Source organism: Pleurodeles waltl, chromosome 5 (assembly GCF_031143425.1).
Source record: "Pleurodeles waltl isolate 20211129_DDA chromosome 5, aPleWal1.hap1.20221129, whole genome shotgun sequence".
NCBI classification, from domain to species: domain Eukaryota; kingdom Metazoa; phylum Chordata; class Amphibia; order Caudata; family Salamandridae; genus Pleurodeles; species Pleurodeles waltl.
Genome location: NC_090444.1, coordinates 440,127,998 through 440,149,451, shown reverse-complemented (window position 1 = coordinate 440,149,451; position 21,454 = coordinate 440,127,998). Strand labels below are relative to the sequence as shown.

At 41.6% G+C, this 21,454-nt stretch overlaps 1 protein-coding gene across 3 annotated transcripts in view; it reads right to left on the bottom strand.

The window, feature by feature from the left end:
- UGP2 (UDP-glucose pyrophosphorylase 2) overlaps window positions 1–16,890 on the bottom strand; it is a 440,011-nt gene extending 423,121 nt beyond the window's left edge. Inside the window, exon 1 of one of the 3 annotated variants that reach the window (XM_069234231.1) lies at window positions 16,773–16,890. In XM_069234231.1, the coding sequence (XP_069090332.1) occupies window positions 16,773–16,836 (64 nt within the window). In that variant the 5' untranslated portion in view covers window positions 16,837–16,890. The remainder of the gene's footprint in view (window positions 1–16,772) is intronic. The other 2 variants (XM_069234233.1, XM_069234232.1) reach the window with 2 other exon arrangements.
- Window positions 16,891–21,454: the final 4,564 nt, after the last annotated feature.

Below are 21,454 nucleotides of genomic sequence, written 5' to 3'. Positions count from 1 at the left end.
GCTATATTGAATTTATTCACAAAACTAAAAGATGGACCAGTTCCTACAAGGCTCGACGACGTGCTTAAAGGGTGGCTGTTTTTTCCACATGCATCCAACCTTTCCTGAAACATGCTCCTGAAATTACAAACAGTTACATGCAAACGATTGCGTGAAGACGCCGCTTTACACTGCTGGCACCTGTTAGTGCCACAGTAAGTGGGTGACCTTGCAAAACAACAATACCCTTCGACCTTCACCAAACTGGTGCACAACAGACTCAAACTTTGGAGGGGGCTAACACGTCAAGCAGTAGAGGTGAAAACATCAATACATCCATGTCAACATTTCCTGTGGAAGGCTCCCTTTGCTATTGTGGGCCAACGTATAACATGGGAAGTCATTATTCTGAACTACATGTGGCTAGTAAGCATTTTAAAGTACACTGGGTACAAAACATTACTTTTAGCATAATAAGGTTTAATATAATTTGTAGGGGGTTTAGGGGTTTCAATTAATTGTAGCACAGTGAAAGGCAGATGTTCCAGTTTGTACAATAGACACAGTACGAATCTATGACAAATTATACATCCTAAACACACTGGGCCAGTTGCATCAACATAATGGGACTTAAAACGAAACACACATTCAACAAGATACTTGATTATTCTTTCCCAAAGGAAGCTTTAAAAAAGTGGTAGAAAACAGTGCAGTTTAGGCACATTTGAGTTACTGTCCTGTTAATGCTACATTTACCTGCACACAATGCTTTTAGATTATTGCCACAATAGTATTTTAATATAATAAACCCCTCTCTTGCTGTCTTGTGGGAATGCCTTTTGACCAAGCTCTGTAACAAATAGAATTTTGATAATGTATTCATTGGTACGGATATAACCCCGATCAGATGTTCCTGGTTTGGTAAGAATATGGACTGAGACGCAACCGATGTTTGGAAACATTTGCAGTTATAGCATGCCAGGAGGATTAGCCATACAGCCCCATATCATTCTTGCAATTATATTAGGGGTTAGCTGCTGTAGCAATTGCTGCACTAGCTTACTATTTGGTACCTATGGTCCTGCTCCTCCTACAAACTGCCTCAGGGATCATGACAACAGTGGCACAATCAAAAAGAAAACAGCCCTCTAAAAGCCCTGTTTCTTTATGTTAATTAGTGTACATGCTTTTCCCTCCACCTAGAGACTGGGCAACAAATTCTTAGATGTTGACATGTGTGTCAAACAGTCACCCTGTGCTGCCTATGGTGATGAAAGTGGGGGAACTCCCTTCAACTAATGGCATTTTAGTGAATGAATGCCCATCGAATTATAGAACTAGCAGTGATATCAACCTAGAATACACCCTCAAATAGTATTAGGATCAAATTCGTAGGTAGCAATACCTTCCATGGAAATGTCAAACAATAGTTTAATCCCATCCTCGTTTTATTTTCAAAGTTATAGTAATGGCTTCTCTCAGAAGGAAACAATTGCTCCAAGACAGAAAATACCTACACTCTAATCTCCATTTCAAGCATTTCCTCTCCTGCAAGCCCAGCCTTCCTACTCCCACTCTCTTAAACCATAGTTACAGTCAATAAATTTTTAATCCTACTGACCTATGTTCCAGCCTCTCCCTCTCACTTTTCCTCCTGGTACCTCTCCAGCTAATCATAACTATTATGAGGTGTCTGCCTTTAGATTCTATGGGGTGAGTGGTCATTTCAGACTTCAAGGGGCGCTCTCTATGGCCTACTCTAGTATTTCTTCCCTTATTTCTAAATCTCTCACTTTTCCTTCCTGCCATCCCCAACTGTCTCATTGTCGCCCTTCATCATGAAATCTATCTCCTTCCTTCTCCCACTCTGTCGTGCCGTCTTCATTTATGATTTTTCTATTGGGTTCTACTTTTTGGTAAGATGCCTAAGTTCAGCTACTTGTTGTGCCTAGGATGATAAAAATGTCTTGGGGAAGACTCACTATCTCAGGGGCGTGGAATTTAATAAAATATCTACATGTCCATGGGACAGGCTGCTTCCTAAAGCTTCTTGTCCTGTAAAAAAAAATCCACTTGTCCCTTTGGTGCCATGCAGTGTGGCGACAAATTATTGCAGCAATCTCATTATGTATGAGCTCTGATAATAGCCTCTCTGATTATGCAAGGGGTACTACTATAGTAGGGCTTGAATACTTGCAATATCAATCCCTACTATAGCAATTTTCTGATTTTGCCACCTTTCCGCAGATCTACATCCTGGTGTGGAGGAAGCAGTAAGCAATAGTTCCAGGGCTGGAATGCGTTTGAGTCTGCAAACCTACTAATTTGCATGTTTTAGGGATTTTCACCAGCTCTTCTCTAATCTTTTCTCATAATGAGAAAGGTTGGAAATTTACTCGTGACAGTGCCAGAAGTAGAAGTTCCTCCAGGTTTGGGGAAAAAAGTGGTTGGAGGGAAAGTGAACTTGTAAACACTCAATAGATTTTCACATGAGCAAATCTACACATGCATATTTACTTGTGCTAAAATAAAGTTCACAAATAGTTTCTATGAGTTTGATTTCCTGGTCTACTTCTGTAAGTTCTTGTGAATTCGTGAAAGCCACTAATTCAAAGACCTATACCATCAGTGAACCTTTGTGACTTTCTTTAAGAATTGGGTCCCTAATTAGGTCTGGGGTTATCAAAGACATTTTGTTTTTCTTAAACTTCTATTTCTACTACTTTTATGTTGGTTACCTTTACTGCAAGTGATTGCATTCTGCTCTTCCACAAAGAGTACAAAAGTAGTTTTGTTCAGTGCCAAGAACTACTGCAGCAATCAGTGGTGTAACAAAACTGGAGGGGGTGACCCTGCAAACAACATGGAGGGCCCCCCCCCCTCCAGGCTCACTCAGGGCAAGTGCTGTGCTGAGGAGGCCTCCTGGAGGGGGCTGTGGGGCCGTTGTTAATCTACTGATGGCAGTGTGAGCTTTCTGAGACAAAAAAACTAAACAAACCATTTTTTTGTTTTTGCCTGTGTTTGTTACAATGGTGAGGGCCTGGCAGCTCCCACAACAATAAGGTGTTACAAAAGCCATGTCGAAACAAGACACACATTGACGAAACCATAAGACTCACAAAAATTGCCAGATTGGTTGGCTTTGTCAGTGCTTGTTTATTTTCATGCTTCCCATAATCTCGTTGAAAATGGTTACACTGATTTTCCATTACGAATATTTTTGGGAAATACTAGCATGAATCACCACATTTTACGAAATGACGCTTCAAAGAAACAGCACCTAAAATTTAATAGTAGCGAAACATTTTTTTCAGAACATTTCTTTTGAAAAGCAAAGAATCATCACTCTGGCTTACAAGCTTCTGAAAACATTTGCATGTAATCAGAAAGCATTCTGGGAGAATTATACTTAGACTCATATTGTTAAACTTTTCAAACCTGTGTACACTTTTTTTTTTTTTTTTTTTTTTTAACTGGAACCGGTCAGTAGTGCAGTGTGACCTTAAAAGGTTTATTTACAGTGCTTACCCTAATAAAGAAGGCTTTTCATTAATGAACAATAAATACAAGTTCCAACAGCATTAACTTATGGACACACATTACCTCAACTGCACACAGTTCCCTTCTCTGTAAACAGGCAGCCAAAGGGTTTGTGCTGCAGGGGGTTAGGCCTACTTGTCCCAAGGACAAAAAAAACCATGAAAACTTATTGCCCTTGACCCCAAACAATATGTCCCGGGGTTCGGGCGACAGGAATTCCACATCCCTGCATAACTACAAAATGCTGGAAGTTTGCTAGTTTCACATATCTCCATGAAATGTATAAAGCAAGAGCATAGACAGAATTTAAAACTTAATTGGGTGCCATGGTATTTAAAATAATCAAGGTCAATGGCATTTCAGGTGATTACCGTGTGACAACTAGCTCCTATTTGGCCCTTAAATAATTATCATATACAAATAAAAGTGCACTGGGTGCTTTGCCAAGGAATATTATTTACTTTAGTTATGATAACATGAGTGCTAATTTTCTGCATTGTGCCTATTTAAACTTTTTCACATACTGCTAATTAGGGAGGCAAAGGAAGAACAAGATTTGACCAAGATCAATAGTTTGAAGACGTAGGAGCACCAACATTGCAGTGTGGAACTTCTTCTTTCAAGGTACACAGCACTTTCACTACACCACATTTTAGTGAGTGGACTGTAAAGACTCTGTTCTCTTCCCCCATGTGTAAAATCAAAATATTTGTGGTTTACAGTCCTATTGTCTAGCAGTGTTTAGTTTGATTTATATTCATCCTATTCCTGTAAAAAGAAAGAAAAAAAAAAAAGAGCAGAGGAACGTGTGCAAAAGGCAATTCCCCATACGTAAAATCTTCTCAAGAGGAAGCTGGAAAACAACATGTCTTCTGCTTCCATAGTTTCTATCTTGCTCATACACAACCGAGGTGTGAGTAGTTCTGACGCCAAGACTCAGAGACCACTCTCACCAAAAAAATATCACTGCACTGGGGAACCTGTCTAGACATTTAATACAGATTTCACACCCAGTATATTTTGGAAAACTGGTAGAGCCAGGATTAAACTTCAAGTCTCCTTGTGCCATGACAAACTTTAAAACTAGCAGTGGAGCCTGGATGTTTGTGTCTGCCCACCTCAGTTAATTGTACACCTTGTTGAGGGTCACAGCAAAGGTTATTTTTTTACAGCACTTGCTACTTTAAATGAGCCCGTTTCTAAGCACTACTAATGTGTACTCTGAAGAGAGTAGAGGCACGTGGAAACGGTGAAGCCCAAGATTCTATTTCGTTCCAATTCAATAATTAGGTCACTTCCTTTGTACACTTGAGTCAACAAATCAGAGAAGCCTTACTTCAGGGTGTGCTAGCAGAATCGCAATTCAGATACATCAAAGCACAGTATTGTCATATTTTCTCTTCTAGAGACAAAGGCTTAATTTAGAGGAGTGCAGTATAGAAACCCTCAAAATAACTTCATGATTCACAGTTTTCACAATGTACATGCTCCACTCCTCCTTAAACTACCCCCTCCCCTCATAATCACCTTGCTCACTCTACATACCATACTTTTTGCCTCTGGGAAATTGTAGGTCATGTTTTAGACAGAAAGATACCAAACTTGTTGCCCTTGACCCCAAACAATATGTCCTGGACGTCGGGGGGATAGGAATTCCACACCCCTGCTATCTACAAGACTACTTCTTCCTCCCCTCAGGCCTCCTCAACGTGAGCAAACCCCACAACAACCTCTGCATCCTAGAAAATGTGAGCATCTGGTTTGACCAATCAAAACTCATCCAAACACGAACTACCCTGTCAAATCGAAGAATCTCAACTTCTTCCAAATTGTCTCTTCAACATAGCTCTCAGCTGGTGCACACTCTGGATGTAATCACTTCCCCGCCAGGACTCTGCACAGTGACTTGAAATGAATTGTCATATGGAGAGCCCACCACTTCAGGTCTTTCAATATTAACCTTCCCACCAGTACCAGTTTTACAATATTAAGGACCAACAATTCAAACACATTCAGCTTCATCACATTTAAATATCACCCACCTTTTTCCTTGATATCTCCTAGTTGCATAAGAGAAGACATCACTGGAAGAATTGAAATTACTGCAGTGACAAGCTGTGCTTTCAGTGTTACACAAGAATCAACAAATTAGCCATTAAAAAAGCAAAAGGGCCCCCCTGCATTCGGAGCTCCAAATAGAATGCTCCTAGAAATAACTTTGCAGGTGTCAAGAATGTGAATTAGAGTCAGGTTAACATCACAGGAAGGGATACGAAGGGATAAAAGAACCATATGCAGAAAAAGCAGACAGTGCAGGTAAGAGACATGGTAGACTACAGTTGAAGTACCAAAGGTAGAGGCTTTAAGGCAAGCTGGAAGTGGTGAAGAACAGGGAAATGGAAGCTGGGAGTAAGAACATGACCACAAACTTGATTATTTACAAATTTCAAGGTTGGGCCCAACACTTCTGGGGCAGTCTAGGCAGCAGCAGTATTTAAGTTCAGATACTGCCTGGAAACTCCCCATTTGGCTGTATGGCTTCTCAATCCAATCAGCCATCACCATTACTGCTCCCTTCACTTTTCTTGTTTTTCCTCTTTTCAGAAATGTGAGTATTATTTGGGGGAGGAAGGGTAACTACACACCACAATTATTAAATCACAATAGTGGTCAGGGTGGATCATTAAAGTTACTACATAAACTGCAGCTTAAGTCCCTGGTAGCTATGGCACACAGCAGAGCAGACAGGCTTAGCTTAGATGCAATCTGTAAAGTATCAGTGTAGCACCAAAACAGTAATAAAGTCAAACTTAAAGAAAAATCCCAAATGAATTTAGAAAAATAGAGTACATTAAACAATATAAGGACACCAAAAGGACAAAAATCCATTAGGGGAATAAGGGATATATGTTTTAAAGTCTTAAATAAAAATAGCTGCAAAAAGTGTCAAGTGCCAACTTTGGTCAACTGGTCGGAGTACAGTGGGACCTAGGTGTGATTTAAGGCCAACGGCGATGAGCCTGGGTCGGCTACATAATCCAAGTATGACACGGTCAGAAGTTTTACCTTCAGTTCTCTGAAATGGAAGTCCAAAATATTCAGCAGGTCAAGGCATGAAGGAGGGAGCCATGAAGTTGACTAGTTGTTGGACAAGGTCCAGGTGAAGCAATTGACTTTTGGTGGATAAGCTTTGAGTGGGAGGAATTTGAATTTCATGCCCAAATAATGTTCCTCACCAGATGGATAGTTTTGGCAGCTTGGCCCAGTGAAGGTTTCTAAATTTACTTTCAGTCTCCTTTTTGAAGTTCGGACTTCTCCATTGGGGCAGGGCAGCAGACTGTAGCCGAAAAGGGTTCCAAAAGGCAGGAAAGGTCCCAGCGAGGTCTCTCTGAATTGTATTTGATACTATGAAAGAGGTCTGAGCAGGGGACACATGAATTCCTTAGCTCAGCTGTAACACACTTGGGACGGAGCAGCTCAGCAGGTTTGTCACAGTCCTCCTGAGAACTTTGGAGTCAAAAAGTTTCCAAGTCACAGGTTTCAAAGGATGTTAAGAGGAGTCACTTTGACACAGCCCAAATGTTCCATGATCTCAGGAACAGCACTTGAGGGTGAAGACTCACTCCAGAAGGAGCAACCAGCAGGATCCAGGACAGGTCCAGTTGAAACTGGTCAGTTAGAAAGCTGCAGGAAAAACCTCTTGTTTCATGTAGTTTGTTGTGTCCCTGTAGTTTGAACAGGAGATTGTCTACATCACAAGGACTACCCAATATTCCCATAGGACTGGGGTAACTATTTACACAACTATACAATTGTCACGGCTAAACATCATACAGGCTGAAGTTTACCTCTATTGGTTGAGGATTTATAAAGACTGAACATCTGAGCTTCATTGCCAAACGGAACTTCATACGAAAGGACATTAACTTTTTCGCATCTTCAAAAGAAAGATTTGTTGTTGGTTTTTATATGATCTTACAAATCATGGATAGGAGTCATATATTGTATTTTTTAGAAATGTAATATTATTAAAGATGTTAATGATTTAAAGAATATTGACACCCATTTGGTTTTATATTTAAATGTTCATGTTTCCTTTTCTCTTTCTTCATACTTTGATCTAATTCACTCTCCCAGACGGTTCCATTGACCTCTTTATTAAAGATTTAAAAGAGAGTTTGAGTGCTCCACTATTATTTTTTGCTTTTGGTATTAACTGGTTTCTTGATTCCAGTTCACACATGGCGGCAACAGATGTGTTATTGAGCACCATTAATTGATACATTAGGTTTTGAAATATTGTTAGGGATGTGCAGCTATTTTGAAGTCATTGTTGCCATGTTTTTCTTTGTTACCTGTCACGAGGGACTGATTCAAGAATAAGCTGTAGTCCCAAAGCTAGTAAATTAATTAACACTATTTGCAAAGCGTCAATTGATGGCAGGTGGTTTCATCCTTCTATGGTGGATACACAATATCTACCAAATAAAATAAAAACTATAAAGAATTCAAATAAGACAATGCTGGTTCCCAAAAATATTCAAAAATTATATTCCAAAATACAGTTATTTAAGGTGTCTAAAAAGAGCCGGCGACGCAGTGTAGTGCTTTCCTCTTATCTAGTTTCTAAGCACTAACATAACACACTAGAAATGCACTTGTGAGGTCAAAGAAGACTTTTATTGTTGTTAATTCTTCCCCAACCCCAATTTTTATGTATGACGAATTAGTAGCTTTCAAGTCCGCGTTAATCAAACAAAATATATCAGTTTGCAATATACACAGCAGGTTATATTTATAAGATATTGAATGCAAAGCAAAACAAATACTTCACCGTGTGGGAACTATTTACAGCTTCATCTTTCTAAGGTCTGCAAGCTGATGACCCCTGTCAGCCGCGAGGAAGAGATTCATCTACCCACACGGGATTGCTGGCAGCTGGCGCCAAGCTCCAGCACGAGGTCCGGCAGATTCGAATCTGACCCTCTGCAGCCTGTTACATTCGTTACAAAGGTGTGCCCCCTCCTCTCAGACCTGGGAAACTGAGCAAGCCTTTTGGAGACTGGCCAGGTCTCCAAGACTACTCCTGTTCCCAAGCTCAAGCAGAGAGAACAACACCATGTACCCTCTCTTATCAGGTCTAGTCTACTGTGAGAAAAACATCTTGGTTCTCTTGTGCAAAAACACAGCTTGGAAAAATACAGCTTGGATTCTCAACTGCAATGTCTAACTCCACGTTAAAGGCAATGGTCAGCTAACCTAAATATCAAATGCAATGTCTAGTGTCATGTCAAAGCCAATAAGCATCTAAGCTGAATACAAAATGCAATGTATAATATCATGTCAAAGCCCATAGGCAGCTGAGCTGAATATAAAATGCAATGTATAATATCATGTCAAAGCCAATAGGCAGCTGAGCTGAATATCATGTCAAAGCCAATAGGCAGTTAAGCTGAGTACAAAATGCAATATATAATATCATGTCAAAGCCAATAGGCAGAATATCTAATAGCATATCAAAGTCAATAGGCAGCTAAACTGAATACATCATGTCAAAGCCAATAGGAATGCAATGTCAAAGCCAATAGGCGGCTCAACTGAATACAGAAAGTAATGGCTAATGCCATGTCAAAGCCAATAGGCGGCTCAACTGAATACAGAAAGTAATGGCTAATGCCATGTCAAAGCCAATAGGCAGAATACAGAATGTAATGACTAATGCAATGTCAAAGCCCATAGGCGGCTAAACTGAACAAAACATACCATGTGCTACTGGTGAACATTGAGCAACTAATATGCGCAGTGGTGAAACACAAAGTCATTGGTCAAAACAAAACTTATCAAATGGCAGTACACGCAGCGCTCAGATATAAAATAAAATATACATGATCCAAATCAAGATGTTCCTATAATACATTGTGTGTTTCCCAGTAGTTTTTGTTAAAATGATGTGTGCCAATAGTTCAAAGCATAACTCTTTGTGTAAATTCAAATCTTAAACCATATGGGAAAGTAAGTTGACATTTGGATTTATGTCATATATATTTGATTTTATATATAAGCACTGTGCCTCCTGCACTTGTTGATCATTTTTTTAGACACCTTGAATAACTGTATATTGGAATATAATTTTCAGATATTTTGGGAAACCACCATTGTCTCATTTGAATTCTTTATTTTTTCTGCCACACACAGCTGTGTATGCACCATAGAATGATGAAACCACCTGCCATCAACTAGCACTTTGCAAATAGTGGTAATTCATTTACAAGCTCTGAGACCTTTGGGCTTCAGCTTATTCTTGAATCAGTCCAATGTGACAGTTGTACAGTTGTGTGAACAGAAGATCAGCCTTATAACCTTTGGAGTCCACTTCTTTGTCCTGGGTACAAAACGGAGAGGAGGACAAGTCTTTCAGAACTCTTTTCAGCTCTCAGACAACAGGCCCAGTCCTCTTCTGATTCTCCACAGGTCCAGAAGTATTTTGAGGAGAGTAGGTGCTATATGTATGTCTGGCACTAGCCAGTGGGTAGGGGTGATGTCTTGCCCCTCATTAAATATAGGCTGAAAATTCAGAGGGTAACCCTACCCACTTTCGGAGCATTTCCTCTGTTCCCATCAACAAACAAACCAACAGTGCTCCTCCCTGCCTAAATCGAAGACGTTGAAGCCCTTCTTCTCTTGTGTTATGAGCCTGTGTTCCCTATCCCAGAGGAAGGGCCAGGGTTATATGCAATTGCTCCTCTGTGATCACTTCAAACAAATGAATTAGTTTTTTAAAAAATAAATATTACAAAGAGTCCAAGAATTAAATTTCTATCAGTTTCCTAGAAGAAAACTTTGTTACATTTAATATTGTATTGCAGTATTTTTATATGGAAAAGCCAGCCTTGACACAGTGAAAATAGCTTTGAGGGCCTTTTTTCTGTAAGTATATGTTTAACATTGTATTTCTACATGTCCTGCTTTTAATTACATTGTACCTTGCCCTATGGGCAATAAGGCCAACTTAGGAATGAGTTAGAATTTAAAAGGAAAGTGTAGACCTATCCAAAGGGTTTAGTTTGACAAGTCGAATTACAACTTAATTGCTGCTTTAGTCATGCAAAATTAGTGGCCCTGTAGTCACGTTTTTTATTCTCACTGTTGTGGACGGCACAACAGGTGCTGCAGTCCACTATTGACATTTAACCTACAGGCCCTGGGTAGACTCTGTACCATATACTAGGGACTTATTTGCATGTTAGAAATGCCAGTTAGGAGTGTATCAATTTCACCATGCTGTAAAGAGGAGAACAGCCACTTTACCTCTGGTTATCCAGGTAAAGGGCATAGAGTTCTACTGTAAGCAAAAACAGACAGGGAAAAAATCTGGGGTACACCATGCACAAGATTGCCATTCCTTCCAGATCATTTTTTTGTTACCCCGTGCTAGGAGAGTTAGGCAGGGGCCCTGCAATTCCACTTGTTCTGTGCTACCTTACCTTTACAATGCCATTGACTTTCCTGGCACCACAGGGTTCCACATCTGTGTCCTGGTTGGTGTGGTACTCATTACAGCCTAACCTCAATGGAGTTAGGAAAGAAAGACTCAATATTTACTACTTAGTGTGGTTGTTCATCTGTCTTTGCTGCACATCAGATTAATATATACTTTTTTGTGACTAAATCACATCCACTACTTGACTTGGCAACCTCCTTGTAAAAGCCAAGAAACAGAAAATTGATGCAGGTGTCTCTCCTCCTTCTCCCCTTTTTCCCCCATCATGTTACTTGGTTGATGTGTGTGTGTGCTCTACCCATCGACAGAGAGGTGTGGGATTCTCGTCAGCACCATAGTACTTTTCTCAAAGCTTGACAACAGGTTCCTCTCAGACGTCCATAACACAGTGTACACCACTACAGAGAACAACCTACCACCCTGTGTGAGGCCCTTGCAGACCATCTTGTCATCAAAACTGATAGCCTGGAATACTATCTCAGATGTACGTCTCACAGACCATCTCTTCTGGCAAACACCGTGGCAGCCTTCAAGTAACAGGTGACATGCATACTGCAAAGCAGTACCACACCCTAACAGACCGAAACAGCTAAGTCAGTCACCTAGATACAGATGGCAGGTTTTAGCATAGCTCATTCATCTTGGCTTCATATCAAGTTTGAGTGAATCTGCAATATTGCTGCAAGATAAGAGCACCCCTCTCCTCATCATGCCCCACTATCCCCCTAGGTCACACGTTAAACCTACCAACATGCACAACAGTGGTATATATAATGTTAGTGAATACATTTCTCAATCGTGTTCGGTTCACTTCAAGCAAACACAGCTGTGTATATGCTGCATCATGACACCATCAGCCTATGGGTCCACAGGGCTGACAGCAATTCGTTTTCCATCCAGGTTATCCTATAAACTCTCACTCTTCCAGGAAAACAACCATTGGAGCTGCTTCTTACCCACTAAGAAGCGCTCCAGAACCCCATCAAGACTACAACACTTTAAAATAAAGCAACCACAACACAATGAAAATTGTTAAAGGTTAAACTCAGTCTAATCAAACGTGCATTTGCTCAAATGAATGTACATTGAGAAAATAGAATGTAGATTCATTAAAAGCAATGAACATTCTAACAACCAAAGTATAATTGAGCGTATCAATGTACATTTGCACAAAAGATATCAGTGAATATCTACACATAGAATAAAATGTGCATTTTTACAATACTGCCACTGCATCACATTTACATCAGGCAACTAAACATGTATGAAGTAAATACCATTAAAAAACCATGGCCATTCAAGACAAGCAATATTGTAGGCTTATTTCCTCTGCTAAAAAAAATATGGAAAAGGAGACATATTTAGACTCATTCTATGTTCGAATTACGAACAGCCTGGATGAGAATGTATCTGCCTACTTGATATAATCCGATACCTAAGGAATCTTTCTTTATCACATGTGATAAATAGCACCAATTAAGAGTCTTGCCTGAAACAATGTGGCATAACATGCACATTTTAGTGTTCTCCACACCAAATCAGCATTTCCCCTAGTAATTTCAACAGGATTTCCTGCCAAAGTTTACCTATTGAAAATTGTGAGATTCTGATGCTTGTCGCAAAACGTATAATTCAAATATATGCCATAACAGCAGTTAATGCATGTATTCAAATTAACTGGTCCAATTGTAATCTGGGCCTTAGACACTGAAAGTAAAATACTGTAAAGCTTTAAACCAGAGTTAAGGTTACAATAGTGTAGGCTGCAGCACTTAATACATATATTTTGTAGACATTTCCACCAATTAAGGTATTTGTGAATAAAAACATTGAACCCTTTATCTAATTCCAAATGTCCACCATTACTCCAAACATATGACATAATTATATCCATTATTCAGGAAGTTAAGATAACTGGAAAGGACTTCGATTTTTAAAAGCAATGTAACTGATTCCTTTTGGTACTTTTGAGAGCTTTTATTTATAGGTGTTGCGGTACGCAGCCTTAAATTTTCTTGATACCTGTCTTTTCATTTTATAATTATATCATTTGTGTTCTGCGTAGCATTTGCTACAGAATATTTTACTCTTTTGCAGGACCATAAAGGGTCCAGAAACTTAACCATAGTATCAGTCCTTGTAAGATGAAAAGCAGAGATGCCACAGCTGGAATTAGAGCTGGAGCTTTAGTTCCCTGTCAAAGGCAGGTATACTTAGCTATACACAGATGCATATTTGTGCATGTTCTGATATTTCATTTATAAAGTGCTTAAAACTTGTTATGTCAGGATTCTGTATTTTTTGCCGCACCCACTGCGCTTAGGAGTGGTTAGCTAGCAAATAAAACATAAAATAAGTGGTTCAAAAAAGCATATAATTGTCTCTGTATTTTATTAGCCCTGTGTTGGGGATTACTGCCTCCCTCTTCAGGCCTTGAAAAATTATAAAAATGTTACTAGACCCGCAGGTTGTGTAACTTGAATAATCTACTCAAACTAACTAATGTACCTGACCCGTACCTGATCCTAGGCAATTAGTTTACAGTTTCCTTTTTCTTCATTCTCACATACGAGTGCACCTTCAAATATGTGAGTTCAGCATTTTTGCTGCACATGAAAAACTCTTTTGTTTGATTAAATAGACAATATGTTTGCTCCCTGTATAATAAGAATCTAGCCCACATGTAGGGGACAAACAATCCAGGACATCTCTTAGCTTACTAATAGCATTGCCACCAAGGCAGGAATGTTTCTCTGGTTATGTTCAAACACTCACTTTTAATAAATATTACAAAAGCACGATGTGATAGCATACTGTCATTTACAGACAGTAAATTTCCAAGAAATGTCCCAAAACCTTCCCAGTAACTTGAAGCTTTACTGATAAAACTATACAGAGTATTAACAATAATCTGTGAAAATTGGGTTTCAGAAAACATATTTATTTTTTGCACATCACTAAGAGTTCTGATTTGAATTCATCCTTTATTTTTTTTTCATCACACGTAAGTACAAAAAATGGGCTTTCACAACAACTGAAATATATTTTTAAATGTTTGTACAGTTGACTTACTGTGAAGTTAAAGACTGTATGGTGTCAGGTTTTTCCTAACAAACAACATTTAAATAACTCTTTTTACAGCAGGACAGAGAAGTTCACCTTACACAATCCTGGAACCCTGCAGTGAGAAGGGAAATTAATTGCAAGACAAACTGACTTTTGACCTCTGTCTCTCAACATAAAGCAAATGTGACAACATAACAAGATTCAAAGGGTTTTTTATTGCTCCTTTACTTTCTGACTGAACAGAACAACTGTTCATTGTCAACTCGGTAGAAGGGGCGAGGAGGACCTAAAAAAAGCTCAGCCTGCTAAAAAAATGACTCGCCATATCATGTGGTAGGGTACATTGTTCAAAGCCTGCTCTTGTTGCAGAGGAACCCTGCTATTTATTTGGAGATGGGGCGAGATCTAATGAGAACAGGTTTCATCCCATGCTGCTGCAATCACATCTGTGCCACAAATACGTTTTCCTTGAAAAGGAAACAATTAGGCAGGGTGGAGCAGACAGAAGGGGCACCTTAAGTGATGACAACAAAAAAGAACTATCCCTCACTGTAAACTTGTTTATGAGGTGTGAAGAATGCTTTACCTTGATTTACCTGGCCAGGCCAAGCTGGTGGTTCCCAGCCTAGCCCACCGCAAGTGACGGGGTGAGTAGGAAATTGGGCCTAATGCTCTTTCAGCCCAATGATCAAACGAGGAGAATGATAGTTTGAATATCAGGGAAGCATCGGGCAATTATTTTGCTTCCAGTGGGTCACAGACGATGAGATAGTCACTCATCAGTGCTGTCTTACTACCAAGAATGAAAGTGAGAATCCTATACATGACAGTCATATAAAAGAAACTAAGTTCTCATTTCGATGTCCAGGCAATTCTTGTGGTGTGCCCTATGCAAGCAAAGAAAATCCTGGGCATAGATACACTAACTGCTACACAGCAAACGAATCAGCCCTGCTGACAGTACTCCACGTACTTAACACATACTTGCAACCAGTGGTTGAAGTGGGCGGAATCAGAGGGGCACGACGTGCCCTTACTTTTATGAAACACTGCTCTCCTAATTTTGTAAAAAGACAACCATCCTGGGACGCTTAATTCCGACGGTTTAAATGCCTCAGCTGAAGTGTCATTCAGTGAGTCTCCTGTGTGGTGAAAGCAAAGCCGGGCAGACATCTAAAAGTGCCTTCATGCCAGGGTGCCTGCTTGCCAATGTGCGCTACATGTTAATCTGCAAATGTATAGGATACTATGCAGCTGGTACTCGCTTTAATTGACATAACCACTCCAAGAATTGTGATGATAAAGATGTATTCTTTTTGAGTGGTAGTGCAAAGAGTTAGCTGGACTGTGAAGTGCGTGCTTTTAACTGTAAATGTATTTATATCATGCTTACTAGACCGGGAAGTGTAGCAAGGACAGTAATGTAAAAAAATGGCACTACGTACACTCTGGTTATTACTAAAATCCATATTTTGGAAGAACCATTTTATCTTAAACATTTTGGAAAATTTGTAGCAGTCCATCTTATACTGTGTGTAGTGCAAGTTTAAAATAATTAATTACATATTTACAGTGCTTTATGTCTGTGACTTCGTAGCACTAAAAATACATCTCACTTTTCTCGACTGCAGCAACCAAGATTTAAACCTGTGGCTCTCCGGTTACACACAGACCTCTGCAGTGCATTAACTAATGGGATTTTATAATTTACTATAATGCATTTCCCAATCGGTATCAACTTGTATTATTTATTTTTCAATTAAGCTGCACGCTATTTTATATGTAGCTACCTGAGGCTGAAAGACCCAAAAATAATCCTTACAGAATATTTTCTTTTTTTAGCCATACTTTTTTTTAATGCACTTCGACCACTGCTTACAACTCAACAATGACTGCAATATGGAGCACTCCTCTTGTAGATGACTACGGCAGACGTGTAAGGAAGTCAGGGAAACGAAATAAAAACACGACCACTTATGATTTGAACCCGTTGACCGATTTAAGAACGTCTGTTGGCAAAGGTTATATCATAAATATCATAAACAACATTCCTATCGGACAAAACACTCGAGAAAAATTATTCGTTTTCCGCTGAAAAATACATTAACAGTGCTATGCAGTAAAGTCCCGTTTGTACGGCTGTTTATTGTTGTATGTACTGCTAGTAACTACGCTTCATCTTGGTGACTGCTGCAGAGATGTACCAAACCAATAAGCAGGTTCAGCAGACCAATAACGTGAAAACATAACAAGTACTACTTGAGCAATGAAAAAAGAGGTTACTGCTGTAGCAAAATCAGCACCACTTACTAAACTGATCACTCTCTGAACCATCATCTGACGTGTGGGCAGTTATACCTTCTACAGCGCGTTCCTGTTTGTTATCATTCGCCCAAAGTAACGAATATACTTTTTTTTTTAACTGTCAGTTGCATATCATTGATATAGCTACTGCATCTCACTGTATAGCACTGATCTCGCAGACTTTTATATGGAACTATTGCAAAATCTCATTAAATAAGACGGAGAGGACTTTCTCCATTCATAGCCATAAAGCATACCAAAAGGAGAATGTTTACAAAGCTGCTTGCAAAGGTGATCTTGCCGGTCGGCGTGGCATAAGCAAGAGCTAATGTGACAGAAGGAACCAAAGAAAGAACAAAGTGACCACTTGTCCGCTACTTACACGGACCGTCAGTAAATTCCTTGCAATGCTCGGGGCCTGTTGCAGATCTTTTAACGCATGCCATTTCTCCTTACTTTTAGCATTTCCGCGTCCCATAACAACCAATCCCACGGCTGAATATATTCTTGAAGCCGTCTGTGAAGTGACAGACAAATGCTAATATCTAAAGTGATTTAGGATTGGAGCATTGGTGGCGTTTTAGCCAATGGTAGTGCGCGGTAGAATTCCGAAGTGCTAATTGGCTGTGGAGTCGGAATGTTACTCTCTTGGAGCAGTTTTTAGGTCGAGGCTTTGGCGAAAACTTCAAACAATCCATTGTGGCTGCTCGGTCTTAGGTGCGTGCGTCTCACGCTGTCCTGCTGTCCCAAGTTTGGTACACTCTACACAGCCAACTACCAAGGGTACTTCACCTAAGAAGATAAATACATATCAATGATAGGGCTGTACCCAAAGGAAAAAAAATACAGCATATCATTCCAATTGTGCTATTAAAGCTTCTTTACATAGTTCCAAAAATAACTTCATTTTTCCATAAAATCAAAATCGTCTCAACCAATGTGTTCTGTACAATAGTGAACAACAGAATTAGGAAAGAAAGGCCCAATCACCAACACTACACAATATCAACGTCATGCGCAGGATATGAACAGGAACATCCTGCACTACGGCCGGGAGACAGACTTAACCTGAAGCAATAGATGGCGGAGGGCACGGTAGGCAGAACCTGCGCTTGGTCTCTTGCACTTCACCCCCACTTGTAATGTTGACAAAGTTACTGAAAGTTTGGACGGCGATAGTTGTGATGCCGGTCCTGGGGAAAAGGAGTTGGGGTATTGGGGAAATTGTTTTGTTCACTATTGTTTTGACCTCCAGGGAAGTATCTACTCAACCACATCCACTGATGCACAAGGGCACCCCTTTGCTGGTTCACAGAGGCGTGTGGCGGGGGAGGGAGGACAGGTATTACTCGCTTAAGAACAACTTATGGAGCGCCCCCTAACGTATAGGTTCCTAACTTGGATTGTCAGGGGTTGAATAGCATACATAAGAGATATAAAGGTCCACTCCCAACTTAAAAGATAGCTGTTATCCAGGAAACACATCTTACAGGCCCGGAGGTTAAGGCTATACCCAAAAGATGGCTCGGACAGATATACGCCACAACCTACTCAGCGTATGCCAGAAGGGTCCTCGTGTGAATTCGACCGGGAGTCCCTTTCCGAAAAACAAATTAAATAATAGACAAAGAGGGCCGCTATGTTCTGGTATCTGGGAAATTAGAGGGCAGAGATATTACACTAGGGGGGGATCTACGTACCTGATCAGGAGCAGGGCGCCTTCCTGACATCGCTATCAAATGCACTGGGGCCACATCTCACACAGGCAACCATCATCGGCGGCGATTTTAATTGTGTTGCTGATACAGAGCTTGATAGATCACACCCCGCTACAACGTTCCCCCACATATAGGTCGGCTAAGGCACTCACAATCTGGCAACAGCACTGGGGTTTCACAGATTGTTGGAGACACCTCTACCCCGAAGAGCGGGACTACTCCTTTTACTTCCACCGCCTGCATGTCTGACTTGATGTTTTTTTGGCATCACCTGAAGTCAATAGTACAGCATTGGCAGCATGGTACCTATGCCGCACGGTTTTGAACCATAGCTCTTTATTACTTATGCTAGCCTGGCAAAGGGAACGCCCCCGAATACTGGACTGGCGACTTGAGGATGGCGCCTTCCGGAAATCGATTGGTGTAAGGAAATGCCTTCCTTGGCATGGTTACTCCCTGACTTTTTGCCTTTTGTTGATGCCAGTTATGATTGAAAGTGTACTGGGACCTTGCTAACCAGGCCCCAGCAACAGGGTTCTTTCCCTAAACTGTACCTTTGTTCCCACAATTGGCACAGCCCTGGCACACAGAGAAGTCCCTTGTAAATTGTACCTCTGGTACCAAGGGCCCTGTGGCCAGAGAAGGTCGCTAAGGGCTGCAGCATGTCTTATGCCACCCTGAGGATCCCTCACTCAGCACATCCACACTGCCTCACAGCTTGTGTGTGCTGGTGGGGAGAAAATGACTACGTTGACATGGCACTCGCCTCAGAGTGCCATGCCCTCAACCCACTGTCTGTGGCATAGGTAAGTCACCCCTCTAGCAGGCCTTACAGCCCTAAGGCAGGGTGCACTATACCACAGGTGAGGGCATAAGTTCATGAGCAGTACGCCCCTACAGTGTCTAAGCAAAACCTTAGACATTGCAAGTGCAGGGTAGCCATAAAGAGTATATGGTCTGGGAGTCTGTCAATTACGAACTACACAGATCCATAATGTCTACACTGAAATCTGGGAAGTTTGGTATCAAACTTCTCAGCACAATAAATGCACACTGATGCCAGTGTGGGATTTATTGTAAAATACCTCCAGAGGGCATCTTAGAGATGCCCCCTGAATACCAGTCCAACTCCTAGTGCTAGGCTGACCAGTTTCTGTCAGCCTGCCACAACCAGGCAAGTTTCTGGCCACATGGGGTGAGTGCCTATGTCACTCTGTGGCCAGGAACAAAGCTTGTACTGGGTGGAGGTGCTTCTCACCTCCCCTTGCAGGAACTGTAACACCTGGTGGTGAGCCTCAAAGGCTCATGCCTTTTGTTAAAGCACCCCAGGGCATCCCAGCTAGTGGAGATGCCCGCCCCCTCCGGCTACTGCCCCCACTTTTGGCAGCAAGGCTGGAGTTGATAATGAGAAAAACAAGGAGGAGTCACCCACCAGTCAGGACAGTCCCTAAGGTGTCCTGAGCTGAGGTGACCCCTGCCTTTAGAAATCCTCCATCTTGAGTTTGGAGGATTCCCCCAATAGGAATATGGATGTGCCCCTCTCCCCTCAGGGAGGAGGCACAAAGAGGGTGTAGCCACCTAAAGGACAGTAGCCATTGGCTACTGCCCCTCAGACCTAAACACCCCCCTAAATTTAGTATTTAGGGGCGACCCTGAACCCAGGAAATCAGATTCCTGCAACCTACAACAAGAATAAGGACTGCTGACCTGAAATCCCGCAGAGACAACAGAGACGACAACTGACTTGGCCCCAGCCCTACCGGCCTGTTTCCAGACTCAAAGAACCTGCACAGCATCTCATCCGACAGGGACCAACGACCTCTGAGGACTCAGGGGACTGCCCTGAACCTGAGGGACCTAGAAACTTCTGAGAACAGCAGCACTGTTCAAAAACTGCAACAACTTTGCAACTTTAAAGCAACTTTTAAAGAACTCTCTCTTCCCGCCGGAAGTATGAGACATTTCTTACTCTGCACCAATGCCCCCGGCTCGAGTTCAGGAGAATCAACACCACAGAGAGGACTCCCAGGCGACTACGACGACATGAGTACCCTGAGTCGACCCCCCCTGCGGCCCCACAGCGACGCCTGCAGAGAGGATCCAGAGGCTCCCCCTGACTGCCTGGTAACAAGGAACCCGACGCCTGAACCAAGCACTGCACCCGCAGCCCTCAGGACCGAGAGGAACCACCCACCAGTGCAGGAGTGACCAGCAGGCGGTCCTCATCCTAGCCCAGTCGGTGGCTGGCCGAGAAGCCCCCCTGTGCCCTGCCTGCATCGCCTAAGTGACCCCAGGGTCCCTCCATTGCCTTCAATAGCAAACCCGACACCTACTTTGCCTACTGCACCCGGTCGCCCTTGTGCCACTGATGGTGTGTTTTGTGGGCTTGTGTGTGTATGTGTGTCCCCACTGCTCTACAAAAAAACCCTGGTCTGCTCCCCAAGAACGAAGGTACTTACCTGTAAGCAGACTAGGACCGGAGCACCCCTGTTCTTCATAGGCACTTATGTGTTTTGGGCCCACCTTTGACCTCTGCACCTGACCAGCTCTGTGTTGCTGGTGCTATGTTTTGGGGTTGCCTTGAACCCCCAGCGGTGGGCTGCCTTTGCTTTACTTACCTGCGAAACCTAACCAAACTTACCTACACCAGGAACTGTTGATTTTTGCAGTGTCCACTTTTAAAATAGCTTATTGCCATTTTACCAAAACCGTGCTACTGCTTTGAATCAAAGTTCTATACTTACCTGTGTGAATTACCTTGCATTTTATGTACTTACTTCAAATCTTGAATCTTGTGGTTCTAAAATAAATTAAGAAAATATATTTTTCTATATAAAAACTATTGGCCTGGAGTTATGTCTTTGAGTGTGTGTTCCTCATTTATTGCCTGTGTGTGTACAACAAATGCTTAACACTACCCTCTGATAAGCCTACTGCTCAAACAATAGATGGAGGGACACATTAATAAAATGGGCCGAAGCAGAAGGACGGGCCCTACACCAAGAGGCAGCAAGGGGCTTCAAGGAAATGGGACTATTTGCTAGGTTGTTTAAAAGAACCAGACACCGAAACAGGGGACATGCCCTCCCCTCCCAGTGAGCCCGACAATGATGAAGAGCACAACCAGAATAGAAATGAAGAACCTTGCCTCTGAACTCAAACAGTCAGTACAGGGGATCCCGAAAAAGCCAGCGTGGAAAACACAGGAAGGGGAGCAGATATGGGGAGGGGGAGCAGGGGGAGGTAGTTCTAACAAGATGTTGCTTGTGCCTGTTCTTGTTTTCAAACAAATGTTTTTTTTTTTTTTTAAATATATATATTTTTAGAATAGCCTTTCTTGCTGGCA